At 46.1% G+C, this 18,632-nt stretch overlaps 3 protein-coding genes across 4 annotated transcripts in view; all 3 read right to left on the bottom strand.

Moving 5' to 3' along the window:
- LOC131260826 (proteoglycan Cow) overlaps positions 1-11,061 on the bottom strand; it is an 80,990-nt gene extending 69,929 nt beyond the window's left edge. Inside the window, exon 1 of the mRNA XM_058262656.1 lies at positions 10,933-11,061. Coding sequence (XP_058118639.1) covers positions 10,933-11,061 — 129 coding nt within the window. The remainder of the gene's footprint in view (positions 1-10,932) is intronic.
- A 1,312-nt stretch (positions 11,062-12,373) lies between these two features.
- On the bottom strand, positions 12,374-15,191 carry LOC131271365 (inorganic pyrophosphatase). Of its 2 annotated transcripts, none has more exons than XM_058272771.1 (4): positions 14,873-15,191; positions 13,453-14,119; positions 13,278-13,387; positions 12,374-12,728 (listed from the first exon to the last, which is right to left on the bottom strand). In XM_058272771.1, exons 1-4 carry the CDS (start codon positions 15,165-15,167, stop codon positions 12,697-12,699), a joined length of 1,104 nt encoding a protein of 367 aa, XP_058128754.1. In that variant the 5' UTR covers positions 15,168-15,191; the 3' UTR covers positions 12,374-12,696. The 2 variants fall into 2 exon arrangements, with proteins under 2 accessions (XP_058128754.1, XP_058128753.1); XM_058272770.1 differs by lacking the exon at positions 12,374-12,728 and adding an exon at positions 12,859-13,058.
- Positions 15,192-15,867: 676 nt separating this feature from the next.
- LOC131260611 (DEAD-box helicase Dbp80) lies at positions 15,868-18,208 on the bottom strand. The gene is made up of 6 exons (XM_058262420.1): positions 17,862-18,208; positions 17,629-17,789; positions 16,704-17,562; positions 16,476-16,638; positions 16,282-16,395; positions 15,868-16,207 (listed from the first exon to the last, which is right to left on the bottom strand). The coding sequence occupies exons 1-6, from the start codon at positions 17,964-17,966 to the stop codon at positions 16,068-16,070; spliced, it is 1,542 nt and encodes a 513-aa protein (XP_058118403.1). The 5' UTR covers positions 17,967-18,208; the 3' UTR covers positions 15,868-16,067.
- Positions 18,209-18,632: the final 424 nt, after the last annotated feature.

Raw genomic sequence — 18,632 nt, 5'->3', positions numbered from 1 at the left:
CCCGGTTGCCTCGTGGGGTTTGTGACGGGAGAACGAAACAATAAACGTACCGTGTATCCAGAAATATCCTCCAGCATGCTGCTTTCTTGGCCTTTGGCACCTCGAAAGACTTCCGGCCCGCTGGCACTGAGTGAAGGTGTGAAAAGAGTTATCGTATCCGATGAAAGATGGTGACGAAAAACACCGGACCGGAAGCAACGAAAAGTTATCTGCGTTGGCCTTTGGCCCTTCTGCTCGGCCGAGTGCAGTAGAAGGTAAATGAGATCCTGTACCATGTCCATCAGTCGGTTGAGGTCTAATGTGTGCAAGAGATTATCTACGGAGAACTCTTCCGTCCGGTTCGCTACCTTGCTTGGGAACAATTCCCAGTATCACACGCTGGGTAATGACTAATGCTGGTAGCTGCTATCTGTCGTGTAGAATTAATAGATTATATTGTTCGCCGCTTCGAGTGAATTCGATTCCGAAAACAAGCTGTTTGTCGACGACGCCGTAGCGTCGTTGCTGGCGGCAAATCACACCGTCTCAAATCAATAGAAAGTTCTGGCGGAAGGTGAAAAGAGTTGACCGTGAATGGAATAATCAAGCAGTGTCCATCCGCTCCGGGACTTATCTCAATTGATTTCCGAAGGCTATTCTCGGGGAACGCCAGAATCGGGAAGGTCAAGCACGAACAATCAAAAATTCATTTGAACATTGTTGTTGGGCTTCCGACGGGGAAATTGATTCCAAACTAATTGAATTTCATCTCATCCAGAATCCACACGAAACTGGTTTGCGGCAACAAACAGGGTTTTGGTTGGAAGGAATATACACCAACATGGGTAGAAAAAAGGTGCGTATCGTGCTACATTAGTTATATTTTATTCTATGAAGAAAAATGTTCTATTTATTTCTATGAACACAAACATTCTATTTTGCGGTCTTCGGAGGAAACTATCAATCGCAAAAATTTGAAGAAAACACTTCGGGAGGTTTTGCTAAACTAAGCTTTCCATTAGTTATCAGATAAAGTATATTATTGTTGTTGGAAAAAAAAAAATGGAAAAAATAACAGCCTCTCCCTCTCATAGATTAAAAAACATTCCGGAGGAAGTAAAAGCTTCCGATGTAGAGTTATAAAAGAAAATTAGCTTCCTATTCCCGCATGGCAAATCTCTTGATCTTTTCGTGCACTGTTTGTGAATGGCTTTGGCGGTGCTGTGGAAAAACGCAACAGTAATGCCCTCCGGAACGGTACAACCGAACCTGGGGCCATCAAATTTCAGCCCCCTTGTAGTGGTTCGCTTCGATTAGCCCATTTGCTTCCGGTTTGAATGGATTCTTCGTGCCATAAACCGCCCTACAGCGCATGTATGATCAATTTTGTACGACTTCCGGCATCGAGTGCAATCGTGTTCCATTCCGTGTCCCTGAGCGAATGCGGATGCGAGCCCGGTCCGACAAAAGTACCGCCTCGTACTTGTCTGCCCTTTTCCACGCCCATCGAGAATTTCCACCCTCCCCCGAATCCAGTGCCGGAGCGGGTTGGAATAATCTTTTGGGTGAAATTCTGCCGATTTTCACGTCTCGCGGGCGAATATTGAATATTTCATTTCGCATCCGCCCGTTCGGTTCGCTTTCGGGCCGGCCGGAATGCTGGCATGCTCGGTGGCTGGGGCACCAACCGAAGGGTGGAAAAGCCAAAACGGATTCGAAGTGAGCACTGCCAGTCCCCAAAAGTGCGCGATTGGGGCTCATTGTTGGGATGGAAACGATTTTGCATTGAATTTGCATTAAACATTCTTGCCGAAATCGGACGCAAATCGATTCACGCGGTTTACCGGAGAACTCGTCCGGTTTCACTTCCCCTTTGCCAAATCCTTCACTCTCTCTCTCCTCCCCTTCGGTACTTTCGATTTGCGGCGTGGAAGAATTTCCACCACCGCCTTCAACCCCTCAAACGTCACCGGGTGAAAGAACTTTTGCGCGGCACAACAAGATAAAGCAAGAAAAGAAATCTCACAAAAAGAACCTCCGGGAATCACGATGAGCAAAGCATCAAGTACCATTAGAAGAAATTGATTTGACATCTACAAGCACATTCCCAATCATGTGCTTTTGCTGCCTACACACCCCGGCAGCGAAACGAGAATTTATCGCTTTCCTCGCGGCGCGCCATTCGATGAGTATTTTTATGAAGGGGGAAAACTTGTAGACGAAGCAGTCAAACCGCTTTGTGTCTCCGAACGGAACGCGCAGGAGAACGGTGAGGGGAAAAGTGAGACCGCTGCCAAACTACAAACTCAAGCACTTTCCGGCCGAGTCCTGTGATGGCTTTTGCGAGGAAATTGAACAACTCTTGAAACGTTTTTTGATTTGTTCGTTATATTTTCGACGCCAAAAGGTAAAAATTCCCAGCTGGCTTCGGCGCCGGTAAACCCGGTTACGATTTTCGCCAACAAATTTAAAAGAACAATCAATCGATAACGTCGGACACATCCCCGGATGGCGTTTTCAGCGAACATGCCAAAAATCAAACCGGGCCAAAGCTTCAAAGAAAAGAAAGTCCATTTCTGGGTACGCGGATGTATGCCCCCGCCCCACCCCGGTTCTTGTGGTGAGCGGAAGGAAAACCTCTCGTCCAGCGAACTCAGGTCACAAACCGGGGATCGTGATTCGTATCGCAATGAAAATGGGGGAAATTTTCGGCGAAGCAAAGTTTTGCCAGTACGTCCCGCTGCGAAAGTTTTGCGCACTCGCACGCCTTTTCTCTTGATGTTTCACGGTCTCCCTCTTTAGCAACTTTTCCCACTCCACCCTCCCTCTTCCCCGTCCCCGAGCGCGCAAATTCGATGGATGGAATTGTGACGGGCAGGGTTTACGCGGCGAAACCCCCGGTTCCGGTCGTTTGCGTCCGTGCATCCGCTAAGGGCGGAAAATGTTCCTCAAGGAAAACTAAAACAAAGGCTCAAATTAAGCACCCTTCATTCATTCCCTCCCCCCCTGGACCCTCCAGCCCCAGGACCAGGGAACTCTTGGACGAGGGATTTTTGCATTCGGCAATTTCGGAAGAAACACTTCGAAATACCTCAACCTCAGCTTCGTGACGTCCGTTTCGTGCCCGGGACGGTGGGAATGGGGGGTCAGAACGGTATGGGTCGGCTGGCCGCTACAGAAATGGAGTTTTAATGCAAAGCGAGTCGAAACTTCTTCTCTTGAGCCCGAACGGTCGTGAGGGGAAAGGCCATGGAATGAATGAAGGACGGTTTTCTTTTCCTCGAGCAGCGCAGACCAACCAACGGTAAAGAATGGTTCGGTAGGTGAGAGTGTTCCAATACACACCGGGCAGGGGCAAAGGAAATCACGCTTAGTTTAGCTGTTTTCGAATGAGACCATGGTATTTTCATATGAGTTTTTCAAATTCTTTTAACGTTTAATTTTGAATCAGAAATGAAATTAATCAGTAAAATACTAAGAACTTCTTTCTTCAGAGTCTATTTCAGCTGCCCTCATTTAATGCCACTATTTTCAATGCAGCATATACATACAGCATGTATAAAGTGTGATAACCTACATCAAGTAGCAAACAGGAGTGTAAAGCATAGTTTCTAGTATTTGATATTTTCGATAAAATAAATGTCAACGAATGGAAGCATTTGGGAACAAGGCGAAGCTCTTGCAAGACAACCTATATTGGAACACTTTCCCCTACAGTTCAAGAACGTCCAAAGGGTCAGCGAGGGTAAAAGTCTTCTAACGGGCGAAACCACCAAGAAGTCACCCCCTTCGACTGGTTCACCCGACTCTGGAGCTCCAGTTTGGATGAAATATTCAAAATTTGATTTCTCCCCGTCAAACCTCCCCATCACGCCGTCCGGTGGAGAATGAAACCTTGGGAAAAGTTTGGCCAGCCTAAGCAGGAAATGATGGTATCTTCCGACTGGCATCGACGAGGACGTCCGCTCAGGTAAGTTGTCGATGGCCACAACCCCATGACGAGAAGGCTCGTTGCTTTCTCTGACCCCTCTCCCCCCAAATGAACCGAACACGCAAACCTCAATCACAAGCGCCCACCAATAATGCTCTGACCTCGTTTTTCACCGGCAAGGTGGAATATCTTAGCCTAGGCTTCGCCCCCGAGGGGTTGAAGCGGAAGGGGATTGGACCGCTGCCTAACCAAACCACAGTGGGCACGCGGGTGAGAGCAGTGGGGGCCCGTTCGGTTTACATTTCTTGTTTTGAGCCGCTCATCTCACGTTTCCCGCACAACACGAACCACAAGCATTTCTCCAGTTCCGCGTCCTTAAGGCTCGGCGGAGAGGTTGTTCTTAGACGCGTGTGTATCTTAGTGTGTATGTGTGTGTGTAGAAACCGAAACAAGCATCCCATCTCGAGTTGTCCCTTAACCATGAAGAACCGGAAAACCTCGGGAAAGCGTTGATGGCGTGGAACGAAAAAACATGGGAGCGGGTTGGCGCCAGTGCAAATTGGGATTTAAAAATTCATTTCCCAGTTGCAAATGGGTTTTCCTTTTCTTGTATTTATCTTACTTTTTTCCCCCGCTAGCTCAGCCTCCCGCCACTCGCCCTGCAAAGACTGTTTCCATCTCCGTTTGTCGTTGTCATCGTCATCATCATCGGCAAGTCAGTACTTCCGCTGATCCACTCGACACACAGTCGTGGCCTCTTATCAGTGCCACCATTTTCCGTTTATATTTTTCTTCTGCGACGCCATAAAAATGAAAACAGGACAAACTCCCCGGTTTCCAGGCCAAGCTGGAGCGGTTTCGCGGTGTGCGGAAGTGATAAATGCTATTGACACTAAATGGGAGCTCAATAGGGAGAGCGGTGGGTGGGTGAAGGATGGCCCGGTAACGGTTACCTGGAGACTATTTAAATCATCCAAATATGTGTACGTGTGTGTGTACATGGGAGGTAAGAAATGGGTTATTCCTCGAAATGATAAATGTTGCTTCCATTTGTTCTCGCCCACAGCATGAGATATGGTTCAGATTTGTGTTTCATTCGTTTCGCTCGCTTATGGCGACGGCGTTAAGTTATGTTTATTCTCCGCCGTTCTCTTTTCCGTTTAGCGAAACCAACCCTCAAGCTAACCGAAAGCATCGGTGGAGGCACTCCTTACATTTTTGTGTATGCAAATGTCCTGGAAGGAAGCTTTTTTGGAGCCACTCTCTACTGCCATAATGGCCGCGCAAAGGTTCCGCCATTTATGTTTCCCTTGTGTCGGGAGGAAAAGGTAAAGCGGATTCTTCTACTAGTTTTTCCCACCAACGTCTTTTTTGCTCCCTTTTCAGCTGCAACTTCCCAGAAAGGTTGAAACCACGAAGTGGCGTGGACGCTGTTGCAACTCCACTGCTGCGCCACTTGAAGGCTTCATTTTATGGCAAAGCCACTGCTCTTACCGTCTCGAGCCCCTTCGCCATTGCTATGACAATTTTCATGTTTACCGGGCGGTTTTTTTTTTTGCCACTGCTCCAAAATGCTTTTACGACGCTCATCGGGCGCCGTTTCGGGATTACCGGACAGTTTTCCAGCTTTGATGCAGACACGTCGGCGGGATATGCTGTGCTGAAAGTTGCTGCACTTTGGGGCGTTCTTTATCTGTTTGTCCCGAAGGGAAAACTATGGCAGCAGATTACTGATAGAGTGTAAGGTGGTGAAAGAGGGAGGGTGGGAGGAAGGGGGACACTCATACCAATCCTAGCGAGTCCTTCAGTGCAGATACTTAAGGTGTGCTTCGGTACATTGCAAATAGCTAAAGTTTCCGTTCGTTAGGTGTGATTTTAGCAGCAATTTTGCCATTTGCCACCGACATTTCGGTCAACATTTTGTGAGTTTGTTCCTTATGTACCTCACTCGGTGTCATATGCTCGCGTCACGTACACTGAATTAAAAAAAACAGGATTTTACTCAGGCTATCGACTTCAATGAATGTAACATAAAATGGACCGTAAAGATGAAATTGTTTTATATGTAGTATTGCAAACTTTGAGTCTTGTTAGTTCCGGATAAAATACAACGGATACAACGAAACAGGAGAACAATGAAAATATTAACATAAAAAAGTCCTACCACGGTTATTATTATAAATATAAAATTTCCAATATCATTGACTTGTCACCAAGCAAGATCTCTAATCACTAGCTGATTTTTCTGTTTGAGTTTTTTTCTTACATTTGCAAGAAGTAATGCGAGTTGTACGCAAGCAGCCCATAAACAGACGCGAATATTCCCTTCCAGAAAACGCTAGAAAAAAGAAAAATCCGCACGTTCCACGGCAGTGATTCTGCGAAACGGAAAAGCAAACTTCGAGCCGAACGAACATAATAACATAAAAAAAATGCTACATCGAGTTGTGGAAAAAACATGCTTACGGAAAACATTCCACCGGATGCTATCGCCATTTCGTACAACAACGGAAAACACGCACACACAAAAAACCACATCCAGAGAACTCGGAGAACACAACGACCAGCGGTGAAACTGAAAAGGTTACGAAATGCTAGATGCTGTGCAGCCCGACTGGCGCCAGGGCTTTTCCTTTTTATCGGTCTGTCTGTCCGTCTGAGACGCATCCGATATCGCTCCGGGATGGGAGCTCGACATCGATGCCAAAGCGGCGCCCTTTATGTAAACTATATTTTATTTTTTCATTGCAAGCCCAGACGATGAAGCGAAAAAGTGTCCGCACAATTGCAATGATGCAATTGAAGTGGTGCGAATATGTCGACGCTTTGCTACCGCGAGGTGAGGATGTTTGTACGTTTTGGGAATACCTGTGGTTTGTGGAATTTACGACATAGGGATGATTGAGGCAGATCTTGAGGTTTTGTTTACATGTTCAAATATAGTAAAAATTTGTCGATACAATCTGTAAAACGCACAAGCCATTTTCCATCTGTATTATAAGTTTTATCTCATATAGTTGTTTCAAATTACACACACTACATACAGTGTACATGTTTACTTTTTATAGCTGTTGATAATTCGACGACCATGAAGATGACATGAAGCATTGAAATGGAATTAAGTTTTAATTCTAAGCGTGTTCAAGGTATTATATAAAATTAAGTTCGAATAGTTTTATATTTTATGAAAAGAAAGTTAATTAATAAATCAATCAAACACAATAATTTTTAAAAAAACATATGCATTTTTTTAAACTATTAATCATGATCTGCAAAATGTAGATGACATGCTTAATCAAACTCATTGTAGAAATGATTCATCATCGTAAACGTTCGCTGGATGGGAGTTTATCGATTTCAAAAGTGAAATTCATGATGCCGATGTGAACATGAAACCATAAACTTAAAAAAAAAACAATCATAACATCCAACCAATGCGATAGAACTCATCGCCACAACCATTAGCAAAATAGCGTGCGGAAAAAATCGTTAAGAGTTTATTCGGTGCTGGTTGTGGAAAGTGGACGATAACTTGGGTCTATCTTTTTCCGTCCCATGTCATAAAACCCACTCCCAGCGCCAGAGACCTACGTAATTGGATTTTATTGACACTCCTTACTTCGCGGGGAATGTATTTCCCCACCGTTCCGCAACGGTGGCCTGCCGGGAAACTATCCATGCCATTATCCTACTGTAAAAAGGATTGCGAATAAAAATTATACTAAAGCTATTGAACCTACCAAAAGCAGGTCAACGCTTCCATAAACCATAATCAACCATCACCGCACTGGGGGCCATTCGGACGAAGGAAATCGAAATGAAATTAAACATCAGGCTCATCTTGAACCGTCCGTTCGTTCGTTGTAGCTGTGAACCCTTTTTCCCCCACCAGACCGGAGAAAATCCCAGCCGCACTGCTTAATGCCTCATATAAGGGCCATCTACAACCGTATAAAAATCGAACATTGTGCCAGCAGCAGTCGGTGAAGAAACTTTTGATAAGACCTAATTGCTCACCGCAAAACGCAAATTTCGCATTCAGCCCGGATTATCCGAAAACTGCTCGTTGGGACGTCCCTTTTTTTTGCTTCGGTTAGGATCGCTCCGGCTGGTTTTTTGGTAGGATGAGGAAGAAAGCTTTCCCCGGCACTCCTACCGTACGTTCGTCTCGTAGTCCCTAGGCCCAAAGGCCTGTTTGTTTGTTTTAACAAGCCGTTTAGCCGGTAAGCCTGAGGAACCCGAAGGAACCTAGGGCTAGTTAGGGATTCACCAGGCACCAGGGGTGAAGTGAAATTAATCTGTCGAACCATTCAATTTCAGCCACGCTCTACCGTCTCCACGTCCTCAGCCTTGTTATCCCTTGAGGATAGAAGCTACTATCCTACTAGCTCGATCGCATTGGAATGGCTTGAAGATAAGGAAAAATAATTTCCAATGTTTGTTTTCTACCGAAAGGAGCGAACCGGTAACGTCGTTTTTGCCTCGTAAATCTTCGCCTCCCCCAACTGAGCGTGGGAGCGCGAGAGTCGGAACAGGCGCGAGGTGACGCGGAAAGCGAAATAAACGGAAAACATGTTGATTTTCTTATCCCTATAGCTTCTGCCTTTCCGGTGTGTGTCTGTTGGTATTTTTACTCGCTCTGCGTCTTCCGTCAAGGCGCGAGAAGATTCCCCCTGGAACTTCCTGCAAATCGAACGGGGCAAACAATCAATTTCCGTCCGATGCCGGTCGACGCCAAAGCGATTGGCTTTAAGCAGGGCTCCAGCTTGAGGGCAGAGGCAAAATGCTTTTTGGCACCCTTCTCGAAGTCGGTCCCGACGAGCTTAGCGGAAAATCTGCTTTACACCGCTTTTCCGCCCAATGCAATTGAATTTCACCACGACATCGGTTTCGTCCACTCCTTGAACGTACCCTCAGTACACTTACTTTCCAATCGATTCTTTCTTTTTTTTGTCCTGGTCCCTTTGTGACATTTTATTTGTGATGTACCGATGCCAGTATATCTCTTTGACGGGGATGTGCAAACAGGATGATTATTGGATATATGGGAGGGATTTGAACACTTCGATAAGTCACCATCCGGCACTCCCGAGGGGTTCGATTCCATGGATACTTCTGCCACGCATAATGGACAACCGGCGGTCGGAACGATCCTTGACGACACTATCTAAAACGTCGGTGAAATCCACTCGACACCCCACGACCAGGCATCGCGACACACGACGCAATGACCGGGTAGATCAAATGCTCATTATCAACTTCATCGTCCACCATCGTCACCAAGGATCGCAAAATCTGGATCGCTTTCTCGCCCGTCCGTCGGTGGACGGACTTCCGGACGAGGGCGTCGAATAATAATCTTAGCGACCGGACACCGTACCGTGTATGGCTAGGTCCTCTCCAGTCATAACGACCAGATTATGACATGCTAATTAATTTCAATGGTCTGTCATCGCGTCCGGTCGGTTCGGGTGAAGTGTTTGGCTTGAGGACTCGCCTGCGATCCTGAAACCGAACCATCGCCATCATGATCCCAAGCTTCCAACGGTGATGGGTTTCTCCAGGTCCTCCAGGTCGAACTTCTCATTAGCTGACCGACTCTCCGGGTGGTGTCTTCCAGTGCAGGGTTCCCGGAGTTGCAACCTGAAACCTTTCCGATCCGGGGTGCACACAACCATACAACATATTTGTCGCGTAACTTAATTAAACCATTTGTACGCCTTTTGTGCCGTCCGGACGGCCCGTTTCTCCCGGGTCCTCCAAAGAAGCACCCGGGTGGATTCAACGGGCAGTGGCAACGCTGGCGCACACATGCACACGTAGGAAAACGTGCACACGCTCCGGCGGACCGTAACGATGCAGAGACGTAAATCCTCGCCGGACGAGAATCAAGACAGCACATACGGGGCATAAGCACCCGCCATGCCTCTCTACTCCAGTGTTCACACACAGTTTTTCGTCGTGGTTCGTTGATTCCTTCGTCCGAGAAGGTCCCACGGGGTTGAAGCAAAGGCGTTGGCGTGGAGGAAAAATGTAATTGAGATAACTCACAACCATTCGCCCACGATACAACAAAGATCCTGTTGCTCTAATCCTCGCTCTTTAGCGGGTTTTTGTAGTATTTTATACAGTTCAGTTGAATGGTGAACCTTTAAGGATACACCCGCCGAGCCCTCCAAAGTCCGAAGGCCACCGTAATTAAAGTAACGTCGAGCAACGGTTGCTACCACAACGACATCACGGCACCAGCTCCGACAATGCCCATCCATGAGCCGACGGTGGTTATATAAATATAATTACAAAACACGGCCGCAGGTGGAATAATATTGCGCCAGGTGTGGCAACAACAGCAGCGGTGTTGTTACCCTGCCTCGCCATAACTGTTTCGGGCTGTCGTTTTGCTAATTATGGTGCACGTCTTCTGCATAATGCGAAGCTCGAACCGGATCGACGTTATCGCAAATTAATCCGTCAAAATCAAATGAACTTGGGAAATCGCATTCGATAGGATTATCAGAGCGATAGCGAAAGAATATGCTAATTTCGCCATACAATTAACATAACACACATATTGGCATGGACGCGATTCTTAGGGTGGAACGGATTGAGAACTCGTCGCTATGCCCAAGAAGCTGAGTTTTTGACTTCATTAGTCCATTTTTAGAAATTCCCATAAGTAAGTCCATAGAAAGTTTATTCGACTCATGTAGAGTAATCCTCGGAGTTACCGTAGACGAAGAATTGGAGTTTGAAATTTCTGAAAACCTTGAAAAATCGAGCACGAACGCTAACAAACTTCTCAGGCTCCATAAAAGGTTATGTCGTGGACATTCTGATTGAGTAATTACAGTGAAACAGAGTATTTTAGAATATAAAGTTAAATGAAGTTTTATACATATTATAATCAAATGAACTCTTGTCAGTGATTATGCCCAGAATATCTAGAATCTCTCGTATTTAACACCTTAACCATAAACTGACTTTATCATCATGAGATTGGGTTATGTGTTTCCATTACTTACCTCATCGATGAACTCAAAGTCACCATCGCCATACTTGTTGTTCGGGAGCTTTTTCTTCGCATTCACCTCCAGCGAGCCAAACGTGGCCAGCACCAGGATCACGGTGAAGCTAAACACGAACTTATTCATCTTGCCGCGTACTCCAATCCTGCTGTTGCCGAAGAGAGGCGCACTACAATCCTGCCGTAAAACGGTTGCGCTGGTAATGAAAAGAACGGTAAGGATAAAGGATGTGTCACAAGTCACTTCCACCTAGACGGTCGAGAACTAATGTTGCCGATAGAACTAGAAGGGCTTCCGAGGGGTGTTTTTATTTATGCGTAGCAGAGAACTGAGAAAGCACGACCGCACGGTGCGGGAAACCAAGAAGTATCGAGCGCACTAATACTTTTGTAACGCGTATCCTGTCGGTGCCAATGGCTACTATGATTTACGCGACAGCGATAAGAATGGCGAAGGAAAACCTTCCGGGTTCGCTAGCTACGCTACGGTAGCTGCTCGCAAAGACGGCTGATTTGTCACTGTTTTCCCTTTTTGCAGACCTTCGTCTCGCACTTGCGCCGCTGGCATAACACTCCTGCATTCGGTTGACGGCCGTGATATTCCTCGCTACCCCTCCGAAGCTTCCTTCCGAAATAGCGCTACACACAACTCCTTTGTAGTACCACCTTTGACGATGTTTTGGAATGTCGCAATGATGGACGCTAAACACGGAAAAAGGGTCCTCGGGCGCACCTTACGCACGTCGATTGTAAGATAATAGATTTTGCTGGATACACACCTTTTCAACAACACGAATGATTGAGACACTAAATTGCACTAAAAAACACACACACTGCCTGCGTAATGATTCACAATAATAGCCTGCCTAGAGGCAACCGGACGCTTACCACACTTCCGAAACGACGAAACGCACGATTCCGATTGAAAAGTGTGCCACCAGTGATCCAGTGAATTACCCCCAAACCGATGAAGAGTCCAGCATGCCGTCCTTGTCGTCCAACGGTCGTCTGCAATGGATCGCTGCTCTCCCCGATCCCCCCTTCAGGTCACATCCACACCAAACTCTACGGACCGCGAATGCGCCCATACCACCGTACCATGTCCTTTTTACTCCTCCATCCTGAATCCCGCGGACCTTGGCGCAGGCGCAATTCGAACCACTGCAGGAAGTGACATTCGCCCATGAGATCCGTTCCGGGAATGTAGCTATGGTTCCTTATGACACAGCCCTGTCTGGAAAGGAACCACTTTTGAATTGGAGGCCGATAACCTATTCGATGCCGTTAGGCGACCAACTACGATGGATTCCGTATTCCCATCAGATTGTTAATCAGTAGCAAAATCGTGCTAATTAATTTAAGAGAGTTCAGTAAGAAGATGCTAACATATTCGGACAGAGTGAGCCTGAAACTGCGGCAAAGATGTAAAAAACACAAACGATTTCATTGATTCGTAGGTAACACATTTTATTAAATGCTGCAACACTTTCGTTGTTACTTAAACTACACCATGGCTTTCTTCCGGCCAACTCGTGTGTCCATACGATGTTGATGTGCGATGTCAATAAATAAACTTTCGTTCCCAAACGCGGGAGGATTCGAATAAGTCGAGTGCAGTGTCTCAAGGAAACACTTTCTGTGCTGATACTTGCTTGCTATCATATGTTTAAGTAAAAATACACATCATTATCATGCAGCGTTGTTCGGTAGCGATCCGTTAGTGTTATTGCAGTTGATCAGTTCTGTTGGCCTGTGTTGCGGTCTACTTCAACGTAATGTAGTGCCACTTATCGACTGCGTGGGGATAAAGAATGAAAAAGAGGTTCATGCAAACGTTTGCAATCATTAGTAAATAAGTACGAAAATGGGTTTATACATGAAAAATATTATTTGAACAAAAATTACAAGAACTAAAAAATTATTAGCGCTTCTGCCAGGTGAAAGTTCATTTATTTGAAGGTATCTTATTAATAAAACTAAATTGCAATCATAAAACCGTTAACAAACACCCTCTACTACTTAGAAGCATCTAAAACTATTGCGCGTTTTTGTGATACAGCTACATCTATTTGGCGGCCTACAGCTTGGCGTAAGTATTTTCTTGACGGAAGTGCCATTTGTTAACTGGAGAAGGAGAAGGTGAGATGAGGAAGAATAATACAATACATTAGTATTGGCTGAGCTTGTTAAACTACAACTAGAGCCATTGTCACTTAGTCTTTTGAAGACTTTATATACACATTTTGCTAGTTGCAGGTACTGAGGCGACCAACGAATTTATTTGTTTTAGCAGAAGAAGATACACAATAGCAAAACATGCAAAATAATGTAGTAATAACTTACGTGTCTCACTAACGGGCTCGGAATTACCACCAGTTGAGCTCCTGGCAAACACCTCATCGGCGGCATCGTTTGCAACCAGAAATGGCGATCCATCTACAGTGGTGTTGAGGCTACAATAAAATATAGAGATAAAATGTTCCTGTTGCTTGTGGAGAAAAACTTCAGTGTAACGTACCAGGAAATTCCATTATCGTCGACCTCCTTGTTCACCAGCTGCTGCCAGAACCGATGGGTCTCCTCCACCGTCTTGGTGGCAAACGCAGCATCCTTGGCCTCGCCGTTGAATGCGAACTGGTTCTCGGGCTTGCCGTCCGGAATCTTGTAGATCTTGAACCACTCGACCGAAGCTTTCAGCAAGCCGGGGAACACGGTCTCCACGTCGTTGATGTCGTTCACCTGATCGGCGACCGGGTCGTTTACGCTGATCGTGATGATCTTCCAGTCCGTCTCGCCCTCGTCGATTAGTGCAATGGTGCCGAGGATTTTCACCTGCAGCACCTCACCCCGCTTGGCCACTCGCGAGCCGATCTCCAGCACGTCGATGGGATCGTTATCGCCCTTGCAGCCGGTATCCGCGTCGAGGTGGTCGGGATTTTCCCATGTTTGCGGGAATGCACCGTAGTTCCAGATGTAACCGTGGTGCGGGAAGCAGTTGGCTACGAAACGTAGCTTGCCCTTCTTCACGTCCTGCTTGATCGGATTCAGCCCTTCGGACAGACTAATTTCCATTTTTGCGTTCGTCCACCGGGGAACCTCCACCACCATGTTGTAGACCGTCTTAGCATCGTTCGCATAAAGTGGAATGTCGTGCAGGGGGGAAATAGATTGGCCGTTTTCGTTCTCTGCGGTAAAGAAAGAAAAAATGCAATGAAAAAGAAAATGGTAAAATCGATACCACTTTCGATAGGATATGCTTGTTTCCAACTGCACTAATTGCAATAGAAGACCGTCGACTTTACATTGGTCGCGTGTAGATGTATCAGAAAGTAATTAACCTGTCCATCGGAAGAAGCACCACCGATAGTTATCAGGTTATCTACTCAAGGTAGCACTTTCATTATACCGCCACCTGATAAGTGGACGTAGTAATCTGTACAAGATATCAAGAACTGCTGTACGCTACAATTCATAGAAGGGAGTTAACTGTACTTCTAATTCTACAAATTTCTAAATAAACGCTGCCCTTATCAGGCGATAACGTAAAGCTTGGCAAAACACCGCGGAGGTCAGCACTTCCGCGGGGGCAAAGTAACAACAATTAAACGTGAGTCAAGTTCTCGGTCGCGAAACACATGCCAATCGCTGACGATAGTTTAGCGGAGCTCCGGTTACAATTGTAAGCTTAGGCGCCGTACAAGATCGGTTGAAACGTCTAGGTTATGCAATTCGGTGCCATGAAACGAACCGTTCAGCACATGCAGCGAGCTTCGCTGGATCAATATGACGTTGTGAATAAAAGACAACCTACTGCAAACAATGCAGCTAATTGACTAATGGAATACTTCCGACAATGCACTCGTTGTTACGATGCGGAACACGTTGACGGAGGTCCAAGGAGACTGGTGTCGTGTCAGCTACGATACAAAAATACTCACTAAAGTACACCCGGTAGTCCGTGGAGTTCGGGGCGCCACGCTCTGCGATTTGATACTTGCTGGCCGTCATATTCGATGCGCTGTGTACAAAACTTCGACTGCAAGAGATAACTCGGCCGGTAGGTGTAGAAAACGCCACTAGATGCGGTCGCCGTTTGTTGTTCGGACCGGAATGGATGTCGCGCGAAATAAGAAAACGCTGCTCAACTCTAGCTGCCGCAAGGAACGAATGACAACGTGTTGAAAGGACGACAGGAATACGACTCGCACAACACCGCCACGCCGTCGATTGCATGTTCTCTTTTCCCCGCGTTCCCCGTTTTCCTATGTGGTACTAGGCTTCGCCGCACTGACAGCTCAGTCACGCGCTAAGAAAATCGCCACGGTGTCTACAGTACACCAGGTGAGGTCTTTGGTTTCGTTGAAAAATAACTTCAGGAACTAGGACCTTCAACGAACGCTGAGAGCGGTTAATAGTTAATAACATGTTCAAACGGAGAAATCCTCTCGTTTTAACATGGTGATTGTTATGCAAATACAATTAAATATGGCTGCCAAGACGAGATTATAAACTCACCTTTAATATTGTATTCGCCTTGTCTCCATCTCTAACTTCGGTTTATATCGAATCGATCGAGTCGAAGCGGATTCATGTTTTCATGTTTGAAAATCTTCAGCTTGTGTGCGCTAAACAAAACACGTTTTAAAAAGAATCCGCGTTTTGTTCAGAAACCTAGAAAATAAATAAAATCGAAAATACCACAAAGTCATTGCTGAGATTATAATTTCAGAGTTCCAGTAACATGTTTGTAAATATGATTAAATTGAATGAATTGTGAATTGGCTGATGCTTCGTTAAAATGTATTAAACTAACCTCGAATTACTTATCGGATTTCAAAGATACTCAATCCTAAATCATTTTCGACGAACAATTAACCATTTTTCAGTTGCAACCTTTCGGAAATGAGTATGGGACACACATAGCACCAAGTGACTCGATTAATTCGTATTCTTTAATAAACCATAAGTCATCTCAATCAATATCTCCATTCGTCTGGGTCCAATGCATCATTGTATTTTAAGGTAGTTAACCGTTTGTAAAACGATCAATTAAAATCTCATATTCATGAAGCTTTTATGAGTAAAAAAAAAAAGTAAATTATAAACAACGCTTAGCTCCTCTGGTACGCACATCTAGGATCCAATTTTTTCGATCTCGTCGGAGTTCTCTGCATCGAGAAGCTGAATTTTCTTCTGGAAGTGCGACTCAATGGTTTTACAGATTTTCATACTGTGCTCGCTATCCACGAGATTGATTGCAATACCGTTCTTTCCTGTAGGAGTTTACAAATAAAATATCACATATCAGTCTTGTTCATTTGCTGCTGGAAATGTTTATCATACTTACCAAAACGGCCGGTTCGACCGATGCGATGCAAATAAGTTTCACAATCCGCTCGGCCGTCCTGGAACATAGGTAAATCGAAATTTACCACAATTGTCACCTGTTCCACATCGATTCCTGAAAGATGGAAAATATGCAAAAAAAAAAAACAAATTGCTTTAGTACCTCTACAGCGGGCGGTAGCTGAATCCACTTACCGCGCGATAGAACATTCGTAGTGATCAACACCTTCTCCATCCCAGCACGGAATCGATCCAAGACGGCCAGTCGCTGCTCTACGGTCAGTTCACCGGAGAGAACTGCCACGGAATGTCCATCCTTGGACAATTTTCCAGATAGCCACGAAGCAGTACGACGAGTCTACTCGACAATACAAAAGGTCCAGTAAGACGTTACGAATATGTAGCGTAGAAGACCATACTTACGTGACAAAAAATGATGGCCTGGCCAACGGTAATAACCCCATAGATGTTCGAAATGGCTTGATATTTTTCGTTCTGATCCTTACACCTTACATAGTACTGCTTGATGTTATCCAGCGATTCCTGCTCGCGTGCCAGTCGAATGACGATTGGTTTCGGAACGATGTATTCGGCAAACTCCATAACGTCCTTCTCATATGTCGCCGAAAAGAACATCATCTGACAGGTGGGAGGAAGTTGTTTATGGATTCGAATGCACTGGTCCTGGTGCCCCTGGGTAGCAATCATCACATCGGCTTCATCCAGTACAAACACCGTAATTTTACGCAGATCGAACGCCCGGAACTTAAGGCCCCAGTCCAGAAGCTTGCCCGGTGTGCCGATGATAATGTGATCGGTGATCTTCGCGCCTTTCGCCAACTCTTCCCCACGGACGGCATAGCGCAGCTTCACGTCGTGGCAATATTTCGACATCTTGGCCGCCACCTCGCCCGTCTGAATAGCCAACTCGTACGTGGGCGACAGGCAGAGCACCTGTGGATAGTTTTTGGTCGTATCGACACGGCTCAACATTGCCAGTACGAATGCCGCCGTCTTGCCCGTTCCGGACTGACTCTGGGCAATCATGTTTTGCGGCGGATCGGCTAACAGAGTCGGCAGGGCTGTCTCCTGAATCTTTGACGGTGCATTGAAGCCCATGGCATAAACACCTTGCAGCAGCTCTGGCTTCAAATGCAGCGCCTCGAACGACTTCACCGAATGCAATGGCGACGTTGGATCCCGCCGCTGCACCTCCAAATCCAGCTTGGACTCTACCAAACCCTTGCGAATAATCTTCATTAGCAAACTTGCATCAGCCGGACTGTGTTAAACGAGAGGGGATACAAACAATAAAACTTCCATACACCGCACACTATCAGGAACTCACTTGGCATTTTCAATTTCTTCCTCGCCGGTTGGTGGTGCTGTTGGTGGTACTGCAGGGGTGACAGCCCCTGTTCCATTTCCAACGACCGGCGCTGATGTACTCGGGTCATCCGTTTGCGCTCCAACTAGACCATTACCCTTTTCAAGCTTCAACCCGTCAACCTGCATGAAAAAACGAGATGCAAAACTTCAGATTTGTCACAAAGCACAAGAACAATGGTCACATTCGCTTACCATATTGGAGATTTCTTGGTCTTCAACCTTTTTTACCCAATTTTCAGCACCAGCTGCGGCGGTCGCAGCGGAGGCATTATTACTTTCGATAGTGGATTCCGCCATTTCTGTTGGTCGGTTCAAGGAATGCTGCTCTTATTCGCTTCTTCGAACGTTGTGCACTACCGGTGCAAGACTCCGGGCGTCTGGTGCGTTGATGTAACGTTGGGACTGAGCTGACCGCAACCACGTCTGGCGTCTCCTTCCGGTGGGGATAGAAGGTTATGGTTTACTGCGAAAGAGCGTTTCTATTGGAAAAAGTTTTCTTTTGCGAACGCGAACGCACAGCGAAGGAATGGAAAACGCGTCTTTTGGCCGCCGTAGGAATGTTTGACGTCTAACTAGTGATGCGAGGTCTGAGCTGGATGGACTGGTATAATCCGATCTCCAAAAGGAGGATCCAATCCGCCTCCGGCCTAATTAGCTCCTCCTGCCACATGGATGAGGATATATTTTGTATTGACTTTATAAGAGTAGTCACCATTGGTACTTAGACATATTTGTCAGTCAGGTATTATGAACAAGATCATTTTTTTTTTTTTTTTTTTATGTGGCACGACATCCCCTAGTGGGACAAGGCCTCTCTCCGAAGAGAGTTTGTGTGACCGAAAGACGGTATATTATAGATCGGTGGTCAGCCGTTCGTAATACCGGAGGGTGCCAGACTCGAGATTCGATCCCACACCTGTGGTGTGGTGTTTCCTCGCGCTACCGCTGCGCCATGGGCACCCC

This window comes from Anopheles coustani, chromosome 3, assembly GCF_943734705.1.
Source record: "Anopheles coustani chromosome 3, idAnoCousDA_361_x.2, whole genome shotgun sequence".
NCBI classification, from domain to species: Eukaryota; Metazoa; Arthropoda; class Insecta; order Diptera; family Culicidae; genus Anopheles; species Anopheles coustani.
Note: the sequence above shows the minus strand (reverse complement) of the source record. Positions and strands in the feature narration are given on the sequence as shown.

What these genes read in the sequence shown, in the direction of transcription:
- LOC131260611 (XM_058262420.1), bottom strand. Translation starts at nt 17,966, where the DNA reads ATGGCGGAATCCACTATCGAAAGTAATAATGCCTCCGCTGCGACCGCC. An exon ending in GAAGAAATTGAAAATGCCAA is followed by an intron (nt 17,563 to 17,628) that starts GTGAGTTCCTGA and finishes CGTTTAACACAG; the next exon opens with TCCGGCTGATGCAAGTTTGC. An exon ending in AGGCCATCATTTTTTGTCAC is followed by an intron (nt 16,639 to 16,703) that starts GTAAGTATGGTC and finishes ATTGTCGAGTAG; the next exon opens with ACTCGTCGTACTGCTTCGTG.
- LOC131271365 (XM_058272770.1), bottom strand. Translation starts at nt 15,167, where the DNA reads ATGCAATCGACGGCGTGGCGGTGTTGTGCGAGTCGTATTCCTGTCGTC. An exon ending in GGACTACCGGGTGTACTTTA is followed by an intron (nt 14,120 to 14,872) that starts GTGAGTATTTTT and finishes TCTTTACCGCAG; the next exon opens with AGAACGAAAACGGCCAATCT. An exon ending in CGAGCCCGTTAGTGAGACAC is followed by an intron (nt 13,059 to 13,277) that starts GTAAGTTATTAC and finishes CTCCTTCTCCAG; the next exon opens with TTAACAAATGGCACTTCCGT.